This window comes from Bubalus kerabau, chromosome 22, assembly GCF_029407905.1.
Source record: "Bubalus kerabau isolate K-KA32 ecotype Philippines breed swamp buffalo chromosome 22, PCC_UOA_SB_1v2, whole genome shotgun sequence".
NCBI lineage: Eukaryota > Metazoa > Chordata > Mammalia > Artiodactyla > Bovidae > Bubalus > Bubalus kerabau.
Genome location: NC_073645.1, coordinates 25,616,255 through 25,635,939, shown reverse-complemented (window position 1 = coordinate 25,635,939; position 19,685 = coordinate 25,616,255). Strand labels below are relative to the sequence as shown.

The window sequence follows — 19,685 nt, the reverse complement described above, 5'->3', positions numbered from 1 at the left end:
GGCAGCGGCACCAGGCAAGAGGGGGTAAAAAGCTCTTTATTTGAAGCTCTAGGGTAGGGCAGGACACTGGCCTCTCACCGGAGGCCCCCACAGTTCAATTTCCTTACAGTTCGCAATGAGGCCCCGGCCACACAGTCCAGCTGTGCCGGCAGGCGGGTCAGACCTGCAGGTTGACAAAGGGTGCAAAGCCCACCATGTCCTGCAGCAGTACCAGGGCCTGATGCAGCGGCGGCTCGACGTCGATGTCCACACCGCGCTTCCGCAGGCGGCTTAGGCTGGGCTCGGCCACGTGGTGGCAGTGCCGCACCCGCAGCGAGCGCAGCGCCGGGCAGTACTCTGCCAAAGTCCTGGGGGAGGCAAAAGGCGTGAAGCCGCGACACACGCGGTGGGGGAGCCAGCAGAGCCCAGTCTCCCTCCAGTTGTGGCATACTTCCCTCCGAAGGGGCCTAATTTGAGGTCATACACTCAATGCCTCCAGTGAACCAGAGACTGCATGCCCCAGGATTGCAAGGTTTTCCCCTTGTTGAAGAATAGCCAGAAATCTTTGTTTCTGAAATCTCCCAAGGTGTAAATACGAGTTCAGAAAAGTTTTTCAACTATGGGATCTCTGGCCTAGGTATTCCTGGAGGCACTTCCTGTTCAGAATGCAGTTCCGTGCTAGTAGAAAGATCCAGAAACCCCAGTTCTGCCAACTACAGCCCGCCTCTACCCCCAGAGACTTAAGCGATTGCTCTTCTCCCATCTCACCGACCCCAGGCCCAGGTACCTGATACCGTCGCTTCCGACGCGGAGGCACCCTGTTAGGTCGAGGTGCTGGAGTTCCGGGCAGTTCCGAGCGAGCTCCTGGACGGCGGTATCCCCTACATTGGCGTTGACCGCTAGGGAGAGGCTGCGAAGGCCTGCGCCGCGCCTCTGCGCCAGGTATACGATGGCCTCATCCTTGAGCTGTCGGCAGGCGGTGAGGTCCAGCTCCTCCAGGGCCGGACAGCGGTCAGCTAGGCCGCGCAGCGCCAGCCCATCTACCCAGTCACAGTGCGCGAGCGAAAGGCGCTGCAGGCGGGGGCAGCCCTCGGCCAGCGCCCCCAGCGCGCGGCGGCTCAGTTGCCCGCAGCCGGCCAGCGCCACACTCCGCAGCTGCGGATTCCGCGCCAACACCGGCACCAGATCCTCGTCCGACAGCCATTCGTGACACGGCGCCAGCGCCAGCTCCTGCAGCCCCTCGGCGTCCCGCAGCAGCCAGGCCAATGCGGCCCGCGGAATCTGTGGACCCACCTATGGGCGGGGAGGCACCTCGACTCTCAGCTGTTCCCGGGGGAGGACTCTGCCTATTCGCCCCTGAGGAGTTCTTTCCTGGCAGCAGGTTGCCCTCGGGGCTTGGCACCTGCCCTCCCAGGAGAGACCCTACGCGCCCTCAAGTTGATCCCTGGTACTCCCCCATTGAGAGTACTTTTCGCTGGGTGGATCGCTTCCCAGGCATTCCTAGAGGCCCACGGGCTATCTGGAAGGGTAGACAGAGGGGCTGGGGTCTGGGGGCTGGATGTTCCGGGCTGGAGACTGGGGGGTGGAGGCGGGGCACGCGCAGGGAGGGGGGGGCGGGCAGTATCCAGAAGGGGGCGGGGCTCCAGCCCCAGGCTCACCTGAGCGGCGTCGAAGCGGCGCAGCCGGGCGAGGTGCAGCTGCACTAGCGCCCGGAAAGCCCGACTGACGCGCTGCAGCCAGAGCAGCTGGCGCAGCGGCACCCGGCTCAGGACGTGTGGGAGCAGCACGTCTTCCCAGGGCAAATCCAGGAGCCTGTGGGTAAAAGGGCGTTGGCGGCGGCGTCCCCGGGTCACTGTTACCTGCGAGTCCGCCTCCGTTATGCTCCTGAGCCTAGGCTCCTAAAAGCGGCCCCCAGGCCCGGCCCTGGTTCAACTCCACTCCCCCAGGCTCTTCTTCCCTCTCTCGGCCCCTCCGGTGCTCGGTACCTGACGGCTCCGGGCTCTTGCTCCCCTCCGGACGGGTCCATCGGTGGCTCCATCGGCTGCCTACTGCGCGTGCGCAGTAAGGTCTTCTCGCTGTGGCCTTGAAGCGGGCGCAGCAAACCCGCCTTCTTGAGCTACAGAGACAGACCGATTCAATCGAGTGCCGGCTCACTGAGGCTCCTATCTGAAAGCGTTCCGGATGGATCCCGAAACCCAAGGCGGAACAGACCGGTGGTGTAAACTGAGACCTCGCCTTCTCCGCTATAGGGCTTGAGACTGGAGGCTGAAGAATGCGATGGTGCAGCAGAGACTGACTTTTTTCGTTTTGGGCCAGTGGCCGCGTCTAAGTGAAGTGATGGGAGGAGCAGGCAAAGTCAAACGTATAAGGGGCGGGGCCAAGATTCTAAGGTTCTGGGCCTCTTTCTCTGCCCTCTGGTCGCGTTTAGCGAGTTTGAAAAATGGGGAGAAACTGTCCAGGCTCTCATTGTTTGACACGGAGTGGATATCCAAGAATTGGTGAATGAATTGAAGGGGCAAAGTTAGAATTTATGTTCCTTAATGAAGCAAATTTGCCCAAACCTCCCATCCCTGGTTGATTGTGAGGTACAGAGCTATTCAACCCCTTCCACTCCCAGAAGATTTGGAACGGGTTTACACCTTTTGGGGAGAAATGTTGGAGGCGAGAAGGATTGTATCTCCAGCTAGGTCCCTTTCCTTTACCCGGGAGGTCTGGAATCCTGAGAAGAGTAAATGTTCAGGTCGGTTCACCAAGAATATTGCTTCTTGGTTGGCCTGGCATTGGTCTGGGGATTTAGTTGTGGGGTCTAAGATTGGGCCCTCCCAAGGGCAGCGGCCCCTCAGATCTCTCGGTTCAGACTCTGGGTCGTCCTCTCACCGCGTCCCCAGATCCTAGTTCAGAGTCCGCTCCAGGGAACATCTGGAGCAGTGCTTTCCCCATCATCCATTGTCAGGGAGGGTGTGAAAGACGCAGAGGGCTACTGCTGTCCCTAGAGCTCCCCCACCCTCACACCCGCCTTAGCAGGGTTGCATTCTCCCTTCGTGCAACCGTTTCACCTGCCTCTTCATAACGAAAACTGCTTCCCATCCATTACCAGGGTTTCAAGCACCTCTGCAAGGTGGACAGGTCTGTTTCGTCAATCCACTTTAAAGATGAAACCGAGGCCCTGGAGAGGAAGCACCTTGTCAGGGGTCAAACGAATCGGGATAGAGAACTCAGGCATCCTGTTTTTCCCCGAATTCCTTTCACACTCCTCCAACCTCCCCCACCCCCACTCCCATGCTGCTGAGAAGAGAGTAAATAGCAGCGGGGAAGGACCAAGGAAGATCAGTCTGGGTGGGGGACTTGCTCCCTTTTCCTCCGCCTGCTTGGGGAACGGTAGCTGGGAGGATAGATCTCTGCTAAGATAGAGTCAAGTGGGCGCGCACCACCTCGGGCTGCGCGCCTCCTCCCACTTCCAGCTTTGTTCGCGCTTCTGCGCCTGCGCAGTGCGACAAATCTGGCGCTGTCCCCTTCAGCACCACGCCGAGCCCGCGCCGCCCCTCCCCGCGGTGAGCCCCGCGCACCCCCGCCTCGCACGTTCTCGCGCCCCCTGACCGCTCGAACAGACCCCTTCTTCCTTCCTAGGTCACTACTTGCCTGACTTGGAGTTCCCAAGGAGAGCAGTTGCCATAGTAACTCTAGCGGCGCTTTCTTAAAATAGCCGGGCCCGCTTCTACCTTGGCCAAGGGCACAAGGGTTGCCTGTCTCCCACTTCGTCTAGTCCAGGCGTTATTCCGTCTAACCTCTTACTCCCAGATGGCAAGATGCCTAATTCAGGCAGCAAGGAAGTTCTTTTTGAAGTCTGACTAACATCCCTCCTGCTGCATCCTAGGCGAGTGGTCAGGGCTGTGTCTCCTGAGTCCTAGTCTCAGAACCTCCGGAGGGGTTGAGGCCGGGTTCTCTGGATATATCTTCCATAAATTGATGGTCTCGGATGTAGGGGGCAGGTCCAGTCTACACCCATACCGTGTGCTGGCGCGGCCGCGTGCTCGTGGGGGCGGGAGCGCGTGTGGCATATAACAGGTCATGTGGCAACCTCCTAGGGACACGCGTGGGGTCTGGAGCGGGACACGCGTGTGCAGCTGGGTCCCGCGTGCGGCTCAGGGAGTGGTGGACGAGAAGGACGTGGACACGATTGGGGTGGGGCATGTGAGGGTCTGAAGAACAGACCAGAGGTTCCATACGTCCTCCCCCTCTTCAGGGGCGGGTCTCAGGTTGGCGGGAGAGCCCAGCGGGGACCTAGTGTCGAGAAGGGGGGGCAGCCTCTGGGGCTCAGGGCCCGGGGAGAGGCCGGGGGGGGTGGTGGGTGGGTTGGGGGATTAGCTCTGAGCCGCGCGTAGGGGGGAGAAGGAGGGACTGAGAGGCGGGCGGGCCTGGAGCAAGCGGGAGCAAGCGGGAGCCGCGCTGCCTTCACAGCTGAGCTGGGCCCAGCCTCTCCGCTGCCTCTTCTCGGCCCCAGCTCCAGGCAAGCAGCGGTGAGTACTGACGCGGCTGAGTCCAGGGCAGCACTGAGAGCACATGGGGCCCCGATTGAGCTTCAGAAGCCTTCCTGGCAAGGCGGCTGCTCCGGACCTTTGCCCCTACCCTGCATTGCCGCCAGGGGCCCCTTTACCCCTTTATGGTCGATCCTGGGCTGGACAAGATCTGTTCCTGGGGGTGGAGAGAGAGATGGGGAGAGGGGTCTGGTGTAGCTCAGCCCCACCGCCTCCCCTCAGAGACCAGTGACTGGTAGGGGTTAGGGGAGAGGGTGTATGTCCCTGTTTAAGTATGTGTGTGAGTAGGCATCTGTATTTGTGTCTGATTTTGACCAGTAGGTCTCTGTGAGTGTCTGATATACCTGTGTCTCTGTGTGTCTTGGGGAATGAGGGCCTTGTGTGTATATTTGGGTATCTCTTTGTGTGTTTCTGTTTGATTGCCGTGTGTGTGTGTAAAACAAGCATGTGCCTTTCCATTACACACATATTTGTTATGACTGAGTGTATGAGGGTGTGTCTTTGAGCAATGTGTGTGTGTGCCTGTGTCTGTGTGTGCTGGAGGGTGTTGCCTATGAACGTGTTAGCTGTATACTGACATTATTTGTCCTTACGTGTGTGTGCGCATGAGTGTGTGTACCTGTATGGAGAACAAGAATATCCTTTTCCCATTCATCACGTATGTATTACAGTTTCACCTGTGCCTCTGAGCCTCTCATGTCCCTATATACTACCCCTATTCTTCCTCCCTCTCCTTCCAGGAGGCCTGAGTCCCCTCCCCTTGAGTGAGGGGCTCCCACAGAGAGACTGTGGGAAGCCCCTGACCGGATGATGATGATGATGGCTGGCTCATACTTCTGATCCTGAGGGTGGGGTAGCAGTCTTCCCCCTCCCCCACCAGAAGTAGTTCCAAAATGCCACAGTGACTCTGGGCTCACTCAGCTTCTGAAATAGCTTCCTTGGTTCTCCCAGGGTGATGCTTAGGGCCCCCAGGCAGAAAGGAAAGGAGCCAGGGGCCCTGCTGCTGCTGCTGCTAAGTCGCTTCAGTCGTGTCCAACTCTGTGCAACCCCATAGACGGCAGCCCACCAGGCTCCCCCGTCCCTGGGATTCTCCAGGCAAGAACACTGGAGTGGGTTGCCATTTCCTTCTCCAATGCATGAAAGTGAAAAGTGAAAGTGAAGTCGCTCAGTCGTGTCCGACTCTTAGCGACCCCATGGACTGCAGCCTACCAGGCTCCTCCGTCCGTGGGATTTTCCAGGCAAGAGTATTGGAGTGGGGTGCCATTACCTTCTCCAGCCAGGGGCCCACTGGGGCATAATTCTTTTCTTCTCAGGCCTCCATGGAAATAGCCCAGCAGGAGGGCTGATCACCACCCCCAGGGGTGGGATCAGTGCTGCCATATTCCCGGGGTGGGCTAGACCCCTGGTGCCCAGTGGCCCCATCTGCTTTCCCCTCCGTCTCTGCTCTCCCATCCTCCTGACTCCCCAGAAGTTCACCCCCTGCTCCCCTTCCTCTCTTGCAGGCCTGTCTGAAGAGCATGCTGCCCGCTCACTCCCCACCTGGCCTGGCCATCCCTGCCCCCCCAGCCTGACCCCCGGCCCCAGCATGGCCCAGGGTGCCATGCGCTTCTGCTCGGAAGGCGACTGTGCCATCTCCCCACCACGATGCCCACGCCGCTGGCTCCCCGAAGGCCCAGTGCCCCAGAGCCCCCCAGCCAGCATGTATGGCAGCACAGGCTCCTTACTCCGGCGAGTGGCAGGTCCAGGTCCCCGAAGTCGGGAGCTTGGACGTGTGACAGCACCCTGTACACCTCTGCGTGGCCCCCCTTCACCCCGCATTGCTCCCTCACCTTGGGCACCCTCTTCACCCACTGGGCAGCCCCCACCAGAGGCCCAGAGCTCTGTGGTCATATTCCGCTTTGTGGAGAAGGCCAGTGTGAGGCCACTGAATGGGCTGCCTGCTCCTGGAGGCTTGAGTCGGAGCTGGGACCTGGGTGGGGTCTCTCCTCCCAGGCCCACTCCAGCCCTCAGGCCTGGCTCCCATCAAAAGTTGAGGCTAGAAGCATCCACATCAGACCCGCTTCCAGCTGGAGGAGGCTCAGCTCAGCCTGGGAGCCAGGGCCTTTTACAGGGGCCACCAACTCAACCCCAGGTTGGAGCAGATGGTCTTTACTCCTCTCTCCCCAATGGGCTGGGGGGACCCTCTGAGCACCTGGCCACATTATTCCGAGGACCTGCTGACACTGGACTCCTGAACCAGGTATGTGATCTCTCTTGGGCTCCCTGCAACCCCAGACACCCAGTGAAGGCCAAGGCTTGTCTTGTCTCCTTGGTGGTCTTGGGCCTATCACTCTGAATTCTTCAATCTGTGCTAAATCTGCCTCCTTCTTGCTCTCTGTGTTTGTCCTTATTACTCTGTACCTCTGTCCCTGTATGTTTTCCCTTCTGTGCTTTTGTCCCGTGTTCTTGTGTCTTTGTATTTCTGCTTTTCTCTCTGGGTGCCTGTGTCTATGACTCCCTCCTTGGCTTAGGGGGACATCTGGTCCTCACCACGAGAAGTCTCCTCTCATGCCCAGAGAATCGCTCGAGCCAAATGGGAATTCTTCTATGGCTCTTTGGATCCCCCCAGCTCAGGTAAGGCCTGGGACTGAGGCCAGGGGAACAGGACAGGGCCTTTTCCACAGGAGCCATGGTATGCTAGGGAGCCTTCCTTTAAACTCCCCCAGTCCTTTCCTGGGCTTCTGAGTCGGCTAATGCCTCTCTAAGCCTCAGTCTTTCCATCCATGTTATGATAGCAGTTGGGGATGGCAGCTGGTTTGGGCACCTGGAGGCAGCTGGGTAGTGGAGGGAGGGGAATGGCAAGATATCAAGGGCCATTCCTTGGAGGAGTAAAGAGGCTGGTCTCCCTCAGGCCCCTCAAAACTGTTTGACAAGAACTTGATTTGAAAGGAGCCTTACCAGGAACAGGCTGAGTCTATAGCAGAAGGAATGGTGGTTAGACAGCGAAAGAAATTCAGGCTAATATGAGGCAGTGGGGAAGAGCTCCTTCTGAGAACAGAATCAGGACAGGGAGCTGACCTGAGTAACCTGCTGACCCGGATGCCTATGCACACTGCAGGTGCTAAGCCCCCAGAGCAGGCCCCCCCATCTCCACCTGGGGTGGGCTCAGGGCAGGGCTCTGGGGTGGCTGTGGGGCGAGCAGCCAAGTACTCCGAGACGGACCTGGACACAGTGCCCCTGAGGTGCTACCGCGAGACCGACATCGATGAGGTGCTGACTGAGCGGGAAGAGGCTGACTCGGCCATCGAGAGTCAGCCCAGCTCTGAGGGCCTGCCTGGCACTGCCCGCCCACCTGTCCCACGTCCTGGCCCATGCCTTGGCCCTCACCCCAGCCTGGGCAGTGGCAATGAGGACGAGGATGAGGCAGGTGGGGAAGAGGATGTGGACGACGAAGTGTTTGAGGCCTCAGAAGGGGCCCGGTGAGTGAGTGGGGGAGTGGGAGAGGAAAGTGACTTGTTCTTTCCCACTGACCCAGAGCCAGGGTTGGGCTCCAAGGGACTGGGATAGAGACAAGGGTGGGGCTGGGAGTGTCAGGACCAAGCTGGAGTGCCGACAGGGCGGTGGAGCACGGAGTTCTGGACCTAAGCCTGCGGCATGGCAGAGTACTGGGTTTGGGGTTGTGGGGGGCCATCAGCAAGAACCCAGGAGGGTAGGAACACAAGGATAGAGGAAGAAAGGGGTTCTAAGGAAGGACAGGGGGGCAGGGTGAAAGGCCAGAATCAAGCCTGGGGGCTTGGGAGCATCAGTTTAGACCCTGGATCCTGGCAGGAGAATGTGGAGTGTGGGGGCTTTCCTCTCTGTCTCACACCCCATTGCAGCTTGGAGCCTCATCTTCTTCTCCTAAGATGTTGCCAGAAATAGAAATGGAATGGCAGGAGGGGAGAGGATCAGGGAGAAGGAGGAGAAAGGGAGATTAGCAGGGAGTGAGAGAGGAAAGGGATTGGGCACTGGGGATGGGTAGGGCTGGGGTGTTCTGGGGCATTGTATAGCCTGGTGAACCTGTGGTGGGGAGCCCTGAGCCAGGTAACTTTTGGGAGGGGATGGGAGCCTGTGAAAAGAGATGATAATCCCCTTCACAGAGTTGGTGTGAAAGTCCAGTGAAATGATACCTGAGAGCTGTCCTCTAGGCCCCTGATCAGAGATTCTCCCTGCCCCTGCAGGCCAGGTACCCGAATGCCTCACTCCGGGCCTCTCAAGTCACCTCTGCCCTTTCTACCTGGGACCAGCCCCTCGGCTGATGGGCCTGACTCTTTCAGTTGTGTGTTTGAAGCCATCTTGGAGTCACACCGGGCCAAGGGCACCTCCTACACCAGCCTCGCCTCGCTGGAGGCCCTGGCCTCACCTGGCCCGACCCAGAGCCCCTTTTTCACCTTCGAGCTGCCTCCCCAACCCCCTGCCCCAAGGCCTGATCCGCCTGCTCCTGCCCCACTTGCTCCTCTGGAACCGGATTCTGGTACCAGCTCTGCTGCTGATGGGCCTTGGACACAGAGAGGGGAGGAAGAGGAGGCAGAGGCTGGAGCCAAGCAGGCCCCAGGGAGGGATCCCCCTAGTCCTTGCCACTCAGAAGACAGCTTCGGACTGGGGGCAGCACCCCTGGGCAGGTGAGTGATTCCTTTGGTTCCTCAGACCTCAGGCCCTAGGGTCCCAGGAACAGTTGCTCCAAGGGATGGATCCTGAATGTGAAAATGTGGTTTATATTCCTGACTCCTGACTGGGGTGGTTAGGGGATACAGATGTGTTTTCCCATTTGGAGAACTACTTCCAGTGGCTGTGAGTGGGAGCCCCTTACAGCCTGCTGCCTTGGTCTCAGACCCAGTGACTTGTAAAACCATGGTTCAGGATGGAAGGATCCCTAGAGAACACTGCCCTTTTTCTCTAGAAGGCTGCTTCCCTCCTTACATAGAGCCTCTAACCTGCTTAGAATTCTTTTGCTCTTACCCCACCCCGCAGCCTGGAGGTTCCTCCCAAAGAATCAGCCACCAACCTCTCCTATTTCCTCTCTCCCATGTCGCCTACCCGCTCCAATCTGGAGTCTCTCACCCATCCCCAGGAAGTCCTTTCACCAGTCTAACCTTTCTGCTCTCCCCTCTGCCAGCTACCCTCTCAGTCACTGAAGCCATGGCAACAGGAGGGGGTGGCCAGGGAGACAGGGTTGCCTAGCAACCAGGAGTTTCCGGCCTCTGTCTCTGGGGTGACAGGTGGCTTTGTGAGTAAAGCAGCTGGGGTGGGAAGGGAAGGGAGGAGGAGACAGGGGCTGAGGGGGTGTGCTCTGACCCCCTATCCCCTCTACCCCAGAGCCTACTTCTTTGTGGGTGGAAGAGAAGGACCATGGAGGAGACTCCTCTTGCTAAAAGGCGGGAAGAGGAAAGACGTAGGAGCAGGAGAGTGTCCCTGCTGCCTCACATCTTTGTTTGACCCTCCACTGTTCCTCCCTAGCAGTCCATCTAACCTATCTCTGCCCATATTCTCAGAGAGACAGGACTCTGCCCTGGGTAGGGCCAGTGTGGGGATGGGGAATCTATGTCTAATAGCAAACTTAGGGAGTTTGGGGGAAAGCAGCCCGAACTCCCACAGCAGCAAGATGGATGTGCGTTAGATTTAAGGCAGGACTTCCACAGAGAGGTGATAATGATAGATTAGGCTGATGGAAAGAATCTCCTCTGGAGAAAAGAAAAATACCTTTCCCGTGTCCCAATCTTTCCTTCTCTGTCTACTGGGTCTGGAGGCAGAGGAAGCATCTGGATGGCCCCTGAGGGCTTGTCTTACCTCTGAGCTGGTGTTCTACCCTGGCAGTGAACCACCCCTGAACCAACTGGTGTCTGATTCGGACTCAGAGCTGGACAGCACAGAGCGGCTGGCCCTGGGAAGCACTGACACCTTGTCCAATGGGCAGAAAGCAGACCTGGAGGCTGCACAGCGCCTCGCTAAGAGGCTGTACCGACTAGATGGCTTCAGGAAGGCGGATGTGGCCCGGCATCTGGGCAAGAAGTAAAGACACTGGGCTGGGATTGAGGATGGGGGGAGAGGGAATGCATTCTGTGGGCAGCACCTCCACATCCCCTATATCTGATACCCCCAGGTCTTTATGTTACCCCCACCTGGGCCCTTGACACTTGCCCTTGAGACTCCACCTGTCTCTCTGCCCTGCCCACAGCAATGACTTCAGCAAACTTGTGGCTGGCGAGTACCTGAAGTTTTTTGTCTTCACGGGCATGACTCTGGACCAAGCTCTCAGGTGGGTGTCCAGCCCTTTGAGAGCAGGCCCTACTCTCTATGCCTCGTGTGCAGGGCTTCAGTTATGCCTCCCCTGAGCCCTGTGCCTCCTCTAAACTGCCCTGAAGTCACTCTTCCCAAGCTGACTGGGCATGGCCAAGAGCCAGAGTTGCCTGGTAAGGGGACCTTGAGTAGATGTGACATGCCCCCTCTTCTCCTCTCTCCAGGGTGTTTCTCAAGGAGCTGGCCTTAATGGGTGAGACCCAGGAACGGGAGCGTGTGCTGGCCCACTTCTCCCAGAGATACTTCCAGTGTAATCCTGGAGCCCTGTCCTCAGAGGGTGAGGAGGCCAGGGTCAGGGTTTTCCTGTCTGGTTATGAAGGCAAATGGGTACTGCATCTGTGCAAAGCGGCATGAGTGTGTGTGCATAAGTACATGAGTGCACAAGCTTGCAGGCATGGAAGCATGCATGTATGCAGACAATACTGGCATGACTGCACGGATGTGGAACTGTGCATGTGGGCAGGTACAGTGCTAGAGGCTAGTGTGTGCTGTGAAGAGGCACATGGCTGGTGTGTTTGCATGCCGTTGTTCACATATATGTACAAGACAGTGCTTGACCTGAGTAGGGATTCTGTTTGGCCTGCATAACTGTGTGGGGCCCAGCTGCTTGTGTTTAATGCATAGACACAGAGGAACCTTGGTGTTGGGTGTGAGCAGTGGGCTGTCCCCAGAACCTTAGGGAGTTAGGTAGGGTGACCTAAGAAGGGGGAGAGGTCCTGTCTGAGGGATTTGCTGGAGGAGAGAGGTCTTTGCTTCATAGGGGTTTGCCAATGGGGTCCAGGACTTCCGAAAGTGTGACTGTGGGCCAAAGAGGGTCCGAGAGGGGGCAGGGCATGAACTGGAAGAGAGAGGAAGGGAGCTGTGGGAAGACCCCTTGGGAGGTAGCCGAGGCTAAATGTTAACTCTCCCCTAGACGGTGCGCACACGCTGACCTGCGCCCTCATGCTACTCAATACGGATCTCCACGGCCACGTGAGTGGGGGGTTGGGGGGAGGGAGATGGGAAAACCCCGTTCAGAGACTTCAAGGCCTGGGAGGCAAAGGACCGCCCCCCCCCCCCAAGTTGACAGGCCTCTGTGCCCTCCAATAGAACATCGGGAAACGCATGACCTGCGGAGACTTCATCGGTAACTTGGAAGGCCTCAACGAAGGCGGCGACTTCCCCAGAGAGCTGCTCAAGGTGGGGGGTTGGGGCAGGGCAGAGGTGGCCGGAGGGGAGGGGCAGGGGACCTGACAGCAGGCCTCCAAGGCGGGTGAGCTGAGGGGCCTGCAAGCACCCAGCTCCCGCTGTGGAAGCCTGGGCTCTAGTGACTCAGCCTGGGGACCGCCCCCTCCCCCAGCCCCCAAGGGACTGGCTCTCCCGGAGCATGCGCTATCGTCATCCCCGCAGGCCGTGGGGGAGGGCGGAGCTGGTCTGGAGAACACGTGATCAGCGGGCCCTGGACTCTGTATTTTGCCTTCATTAGTGCCCCTCCTACAGTGTTCTCTGAGTTGGGGTGTATGGCGCCCGCGCCAAGGTGTACGGCCACAAAGGCCTCCTTGGTACCACTGCACCGGAGGGACCCGGAGGTAGAGGGGCGTGAGAGGGACAAAGGCTTTAGAAGATCGCAAAGTCAGTTAGCACGAAACTGGGACTACATACTTAGCTTCTGGGTCCTTAATGGGCAGGCCCTGCGCCCGGGCGCCAGAACCTGAGGGTTAGCTACACTGGAGCTGGTAGAACGGGAGGAGGAGGTGGGTGTCCTGGTCCGTGGCTTCACTCCTCTACCAGATCCGGTGGTGCTTTATCCGAGGAGGCCTGCACTCCCAGAGTTGTCAAGGGGGTCCCCGGGCACCACCTACGTGTGACAGCACAGGCATGTCTGTGAACTTGGGGTGTGTCAAGCTTCTGAGTTTGGGGATGCATCTGAGTGGGGCTGTCCTTTGTGAGTTGGGGGTGGTTAATGGTTGGGATATATACTGAGTTTAGTTGTATACTTGTATACGTGTGATTTAGGATGTCGGTGAACCAAAGGGGTTTGTCTGACTTGGAGTGTGTTTGTCCTTAGGTTTTATGATGTAAAGTGTATCTGAGTTGGGGGTGTAGGTTGCGTGTTTGTGTGTGTTGGGGTGTATGTCTGCGAATTGGCTATCTGGTTTATGACATGTGTCCATGAGTAGGGGGGTATATGTGACTGTAAAATTTGAGGTGTACCTCTGAATTTCTACTGTGAGTTGAGGTGAGTGTGAACTGGTGCATCTGGCTAGTTGGGATATATGTAAGTAAGGTGGGGTGTTTGAGCGTGATCTGGGGGTATATACACGGGCATTTGAAGTATCTGCGGCTCGGCGAGGTGGGTGATTCCAGCCTCTTGGCCCCTCCTGGCTCCATAAAAAAGGGCCACCAGGAGGCGTTCCGACCTTTCTTCCCACCACCCCACCCTGCCGAGCCCGGGGAGCGCTCCAGACCCTACAGGAGCATCCCTCCTTCACAGCCCCACCCTCCCAGCACCCCTGGAGCAGCACCCCCCCGCCCCGCCCAGAACCCCCTACTGGCTCTCCCAGGCGCCTCCCCGGTGACGGTGACGGCGCGCCGCGGGCCCTCCTCTCGGTCGGACGCCTCCATGTTGCGCCGTCCCCGCCCCAGCCCTCGCCCTCCCCTCCCCATCGGCGCCCCCCTCCCGCTCTCGCCAAGCTGCAGAGCCGACCGCGCCGCCGCCGCGCGTTGTGTGCGTCGGTGGGAGCCGAGCCGGTCCGGGCTCGGGCCGGGCCGGGCCGCTCGCGCCGGCTGTCGGGGGAGCCGTCCGCGGGCCGTCCGGGCCGTCCGGGGCCGAGGACGGACGGGGGCATGGCCGGGGGCCGCGGCGCGCCGGCCAGGCCAGCATGATCGGTGTCAACAGCATCCACAGCAGCGCCGGGCGGCTGCGCTCGCGCTCGCTGTGCTCCGTGCGCTACGGGCGCACCCACCGCGGCGCGGAGACCCTGTGCTACGGCTGGCCGCAGCGCTCGCGCAGTCTCAAGCCCGTGCTCTACACCGACCTGGTGGTCAGCCGCCTGCAGAGCCGCAAGAAGAAAAAGGCGGTGAGGGCTGTGGGGCCGCAGCTCACGCCAGGCTGGGGGGCGACCGAGGGGGTTGCTGAGGGCGGCGCGCCACTGAGGGGGCGGCTTGAGGGAGGCGTCGAAGGCGGCACAAGCCGATGGGGGCCTCGCTGGGGCCGACGGGGGAGCCCGACAGAGACAGAGCCCATGGGTAGCCAGGGGTGGGCATGGATGGAGAGGGTAGGGCAGAGGCCCTGAGATCAAGTTGGGGATCTCAGACCAAAGGGTCCTTCTAGGTGAGAGCACGATATGGGGCTCACGCGTGGAGTTTAGGACTTTTGGAAGGAAGACGTGGTTGTGGACCAACGGAAGTGCTGAGAGGGGGTAGGGGATGAACTGGGAGGCTGGAGACACGATTTCAGGCCGGATCCCAGCGACCACCTCAGCGTTCTGGCCAGGGAGTAGAAGAGTGAGGGCTTGCGCTCTGAGCTATGCTGAGTGTGGGGTGGGCTTGTACTGGGAGGGCTGTGTGTGCACCTGTCTGGGTTGTGCTGAGGGGTGGAGGTTGTGGTGCTGTGGGGTGGAAGTGGTGGGGTGTACCTACCCTAGACAGGGTGTGCACAGGTGAGATGCTTGGCATTTGGGGCTGGGCATAGCGGGTGGACAGTGAGAGTCAGAGACCATGTTGCGTGGGGAGCGGTGTGTGTGGGGCTGTGTCCCATCTTGGAGAAGGTGCCGACGTCACCACTGCACCCAGCTTCTCGCAGGCAGGCAGCAGCACACGCCACCACACGCCACACACTTAGCCGCACATGCTGGGGACACACCCACTCACAGGCTGGTGGAGGCACCCCCACAGTGGGAGGCACTGGTGTGAGCCCATGTTGCTGGCTGCTCCCAAGAAGAGGGGTCCCCTGTGCCACTCCTGGAACTCATCCTCTCTTCCCACCACCCTAAGGCCCCTGCAGGTCCCCCAGGCCAACTCCACAAAGAGAAGGGACTGGTTCAGGAGTTAACAGGGAGTTTGTGGTATACAGGGTTTGGAAGCTAAAACTATTGCCCTTTAGACTAATGTCCATTCTCCAGTAACATGAAGTATGGGCATGGGCAGGGGGTTGGCACACCCTGGCGTTTGGCTTGGTGAGGCCGTCTGGGTTGGGGGAAGTGCTCAGCTTGCCCTGGGGTTGGGAGCCACAAGAGCGTGTTCTCTATTAGCCAAGGAGGGAGGTGACAGGGAAAGTCCTGTTCCTGGGCCTCAGTTTCTCCATATGCTCTGTGTGGGTTTATTCCATGGAAATAGGCCAAAGATGTGGTTGGGGAAAGGAGAGCTTCTTAGGCTGCTCTTTCTGTTCCCTCTGGAGCCGCGTTCCCCCCACCCAGGATCTGAACAGGATGACCCTTAACAATAACAGTAAAGATGCTTGCTAAGTCACTTCAGTCGTGTCCAACTCTTCGAGCCCGTAGACTATGGCCAGGCTCCTCTGTCCAGGGGATTCTCCAGCAACAATACTGGAGTGGGTTGCCATGCCCTCCTCTAGGGGAGCTTCCTGACCCATGGATCGAACCCACATTTATCTCCTGCATTGGCAGATGGGTTCTTTACCACTAGTGCCACCTGGGAAGCCCAAAGATGATAGTAGCAGTTACTGTACATCAACCATGTGCTGTGATGTCTGTGTTAATTGCTTGCCTTGTGTTAAACACGTGGTACTGGGGCTTCCCTGGCGGTCCAGTGGTTAAGACTCCAAGTTCCTAATACGGTATGGGGGCTGTGGGTTTGATCCTTTATCAACGAACTAAGATCCTGCACGCCTCACGGCTCAGCCCCACCAAAAAATAACACATGGTAATAGTTTGTTCTTCCCATAGACACTTGGCCTGCAGCAAGTGGGAGATCTGGGCCTGGGTCCTGTCCTTCGCTCTACAGCCTGGGTCGTTGGTCATTACACCCATGCCCATCCTTACCCGCAGTTCTGTCTCCTCCCCCTGACTGGGAGGGAGGGCTCTGAGCTCTGGCATTGGTGCACCTCCCCCTGGATCGACCCCCACCCCCCTGATTTGTTTCTTCCTCCCCAGGCCTTGTACAGCTCCATCAAGAATGAAAAGTTGCAGTGGGCCATGTGAGTCCTGGGGATGTCTGGAGGTGGGGGGGGGGGGGGCGAGATGTCAGGAAGGGGCTGCCTGGAGGGGTTGAGAGCACTGAGGTGGGCTGAGTGAACCCTGGGGCCATGAGACAGGGGAGGTGGCTGAGACTATGAGAGGCTATGAGGCTGCCTCACTTCCTTTTTTGGAGATCCTGCCTGGATGTGGGGCCTGTGTCTTGTCTCTAGCTGGTTGTTTTGACAAGCTGGGTTGGGTAGGTGGCCAGTATCAACTGGTCTGGGAGGAGGGGTACTGAAACAAAACAGGGAGGTCTTTTTGACAATCTAAGTGGGAAAGTAGAAGTCTCTAGTCAGAAGTCTCTGACCGATAGAGGGAGAGCCCCCTCTTGGGTCCTAGGGAGTCCAGAGTTGTCTACTCTTGGCAGCCCCAGTGAAACAGAAAGACTTAAGAGTTGTCTTGGAAAAGTCTAGTCTGAGGGAGGAGGTCTAGTGTTGAATCCCCCAGTCTGAGAGTACAGCCCTCATCTAAACAGTCAATGGGTCACTCATACTTGCTGGTATCTGCTGAGAGTCCAGTCACTGCCCAGTTTAGTTGGGTGCTCCCTCTGCTCCTCAGAGGAGGCCAAGCTCAGGACTAGGGTACGGGGGGGTGGGGATCAGGGAAAGCTTCTGTGAGGACTGGTCTTGGGGAAAGCCTTGAAGGAGAGGAAAAATTGGGGAGAGAAAGAGGGAAGTTGATATTTGGGAGGCAAATGCATGGTGGCTGAGAGGAGTGTGGGGTGGGGAGACCAAGAGAAGGCAGGCCTGGCTGGCCTGAAGAGTGGAAGAAGAGAGACAGTGCTGGTGGGATGTGGTGTAGGCTCCATGTGGGGGCAGTAGGGAGCTACTGCAGGTTTCTGAGGAGGGAGTAACAAGATAGAATCAGATCCTTTGGAGGATATCTGACAGAGCCTGCAGACCAGGATGTACAAGGGAACTACTAGGAAGCTCCTCTTGCCACCATTTAGCCAACAAGCTGTGAGTAAAGCCTGGTGCTGGGTGTGGTTGAGAAGCTGAGTCAGATGTTTCTGCCCTAGCACAGAAGGGAGTGAGGGGTGTGTGTGCAGAAATGGAGAGGATGGGACTGGGTCCATGTGAAGAGAGGAAGGGACAGACATGGCCCTACCCGTGGGAGCTTTAGTATGGGGGCAGAGACATGCTGGCTCAAGGAGCCCTGATCTGAGTGGCGAGGTACAGCAGCACCCTGGGCCACCCGGTCTGAGGCCAGAGATGTGGCTCCAGGAGCCTCAGGCTGAAGAGAGCCACACCCTCTGTGGCTTCTTCTGTGGAGAAGAGGGGCAGCCCCCGCACCCCCTTCTCCACAGACACTGGAGAGCTTTCCTGGGTGCCAGAGGTCAGGACTGGATGTGGGGGCAGGGTTGTGGCTCCACGACCAGCCCCCTCTGAGGTAATCACACCTGCAGAGACGAGGAGGAGCTGAGACGGTCTCTGTCTGAGCTGGCCGACCCCAACCCCAAGGTCATCAAGAGGGTCAGCGGGGGCGGTGGCAGTGGCTCCAGCCCTTTCCTGGACCTGACTCCCGAGCCCGGGGCTGCAGTCTACAAGCACGGCGCCCTGGTGCGAAAGGTGCACGCGGACCCTGACTGCAGGAAGAGTACGTGGCCAGGTGGGAAGGCCTGGGAGGGGGATGGGAGTGGGCCTGTCTCAGGCCCCCCTGCTCGTCTTCCTCACCCCCCACCTCTGCCCACCTGCCAGCACCTCGGGGCAAGCGCGGCTGGAAGAACTTCCACGGGATCCTCAAGGGCATGATCCTCTATCTGCAGAAGGTGCGAGGCCAGCCCAAAGGGGTGGGGCTGGGGTGGCTCAGAGGATTCGGGGGCTGGGCTGGGACAGAACTGTGGCCAGGACAAGACGGGCACCCCACAGGAGGAGTACCAGCCTGGGAAAGCGCTGTCGGAGGCAGAGCTTAAGAACGCCATCAGCATCCACCACGCGCTGGCCACGCGGGCCAGTGACTACAGCAAGAGGCCGCACGTCTTCTACCTGCGCACTGCTGACTGGCGGGTCTTCCTCTTCCAGGCCCCGTGAGTGCCCTCCTCCGGCGCATCCCAGACCCCTTCCCCCCACCCCCAACATGCCCCCCTTGCTTGTCCCCGGACTGCCTCGCTCCTTCTCAGGCCACACCGAGCCAGCACTGCCATCACGGGGCGGATCCCTGGCCCAGTCCCAGGTGGCCGTGCTGTCTCCCCAGGAGCCTGGAGCAGATGCAGTCCTGGATCACTCGCATCAACGTGGTGGCTGCCATGTTCTCCGCACCCCCATTCCCAGCTGCTGTCAGCTCCCAGAAGAAGTTCAGCCGCCCTCTGCTACCCAGCGCTGCCACCCGCCTCTCCCAGGTACCCTCCCCCACCTCCTGTCCACCTGGTGCCTCGGGGCAAGTGGGGCGCTGGAGTGGGGCCAGCCTAGGCCGACCACACTCGAGGCTGCTGCCTATAATGTGGCTGTCCACCTCACCAGGATGCGGGGGGCCGTGGAGGCTGAAATCCAGTCAGTTAACCCAGACACCGGGTGCTTTGTTCATCCAGAGGAAGGGGCACCTTTTCAAAAACCTTGCACAAAGGCACTGTCTCTGCCAGAGTAACCCTGATCGTGCTCCCGTGGCCCCTAGGAGGAGCAAGTGCGGACCCACGAGGCCAAGCTGAAGGCCATGGCAAGTGAGTTGCGGGAGCACCGGGCCACGCAACTGGCCAAGAAGGCCCGGGGCAAGGAGGCTGAAGAGCAGCGGCAGAAGGAGGCGTATCTGGAGTTTGAGGTAAGCTCCCAGCCCAGGCACCTCTTGCTCCCTCAGGGCCTCTGTGTCCCATGCACAGGCTCAGACAGGTGGTTAAGGGCATGGCTCAGAGTGGGACTATCTGGGTGACCCTGGGCGGGCAGCTTTCTCGCCATGAGCCTCAGTTTCCTCTCAAGTGGGACAGGGAGGACAGTAGTCTGTCCCCACTAGGGTGATGAAGGGAGCCGATTTCTGCCAAGGGCTCCATTTCACTGACTCTGGTAAAGGCTCCAGGAACACGAGGTGTTACAGCTGGCAGTCTACAGTCCAGAGAACGGCACCAGAACACCCAGGGGTGTGAGTGTTCACAGTCAGTCCTTGGAGACTTTGGGAGCCCCAGAGGTTGGCGAGAACCTGGCATCTCCTAGCCTTCTTTGTCTCCCTGCTCCAGATGGGGTGGGCTGGGCAGAGGGGGACGAGCAGGCTCACCGCTGCCCTTCTGCCTCAGAAATCCCGCTACGGCACGTACGCAGCGCTGCTTCGGGTCAAGCTGAAGGCGGGCAGCGAGGAGCTGGATGCGGTGGAGGCAGCAGTGGCCCAGGCCAGTGGCACGGAGGATGGACTGCCCCCTCCTCACTCCAGTCCCTCCCTGCCGGCCAACACCTCCCGCCAGCCCCGGGCTCAGTGTCCCGACTCAGAGGCTAGGGCAGGGGCAGGCAGTGGGCGGTGGAAGCCCTGAGCTGGGGGTGGGAGTGGGGGGGCGGTGCCCACCGGGCACCTGCATGACACGGCTCTGCCTAAGCCCGGGCCGGCCTCGGGCCACCTGTGAGGGCCTCTTGGTCCAGGGCCTGACCGCGCCGGACGCGGTGTCCGGGGCAGGGCAGGGCTAGGGCGTGGGCCTCAGGAGCCTTAGGCTAAGGGCCCCTCTGAGACCCCTTTTTTGTGATAATGTTTTGCACTTTTTCGT

At 59.3% G+C, this 19,685-nt stretch overlaps 2 protein-coding genes across 2 annotated transcripts; one reads left to right on the top strand and one right to left on the bottom strand.

Moving 5' to 3' along the window:
* Window positions 1-18: 18 nt before the first annotated feature.
* FBXL15 (F-box and leucine rich repeat protein 15) lies at window positions 19-2,257 on the bottom strand. The gene is made up of 4 exons (XM_055560441.1): window positions 1,965-2,257; window positions 1,638-1,791; window positions 767-1,272; window positions 19-347 (listed from the first exon to the last, which is right to left on the bottom strand). The coding sequence occupies exons 1-4, from the start codon at window positions 2,015-2,017 to the stop codon at window positions 158-160; spliced, it is 903 nt and encodes a 300-aa protein (XP_055416416.1). The 5' UTR covers window positions 2,018-2,257; the 3' UTR covers window positions 19-157.
* Window positions 2,258-6,099: 3,842 nt separating this feature from the next.
* Window positions 6,100-19,457, top strand: PSD (pleckstrin and Sec7 domain containing). Its single transcript, XM_055559976.1, has 16 exons — window positions 6,100-6,753; window positions 7,025-7,127; window positions 7,612-7,972; window positions 8,714-9,154; window positions 10,347-10,541; window positions 10,708-10,788; window positions 10,994-11,106; window positions 11,743-11,801; window positions 11,919-12,008; window positions 15,923-15,966; window positions 17,412-17,602; window positions 17,704-17,774; window positions 17,875-18,032; window positions 18,200-18,344; window positions 18,617-18,760; window positions 19,227-19,457. Exons 1-16 carry the CDS (start codon window positions 6,100-6,102, stop codon window positions 19,455-19,457), a joined length of 3,081 nt encoding a protein of 1,026 aa, XP_055415951.1.
* Window positions 19,458-19,685: the final 228 nt, after the last annotated feature.

Bases quoted from the DNA above. Each gene is read 5' to 3' on its own strand.
- FBXL15 (XM_055560441.1), bottom strand. From the start codon at position 2,017: ATGGAGCCACCGATGGACCCGTCCGGAGGGGAGCAAGAGCCCGGAGCC. The intron at 1,792-1,964 runs GTACCGAGCACC...TTTTACCCACAG, and splicing joins CAAGAGCCCGGAGCCGTCAG to GCTCCTGGATTTGCCCTGGG. The intron at 348-766 runs GTACCTGGGCCT...TGCCTCCCCCAG, and splicing joins GTCGGAAGCGACGGTATCAG to GACTTTGGCAGAGTACTGCC.
- PSD (XM_055559976.1), top strand. From the start codon at position 6,100: ATGGCCCAGGGTGCCATGCGCTTCTGCTCGGAAGGCGACTGTGCCATC. The intron at 6,754-7,024 runs GTATGTGATCTC...TCCTTGGCTTAG, and splicing joins ACACTGGACTCCTGAACCAG to GGGGACATCTGGTCCTCACC. The intron at 18,033-18,199 runs GTGAGTGCCCTC...CTGTCTCCCCAG, and splicing joins GTCTTCCTCTTCCAGGCCCC to GAGCCTGGAGCAGATGCAGT.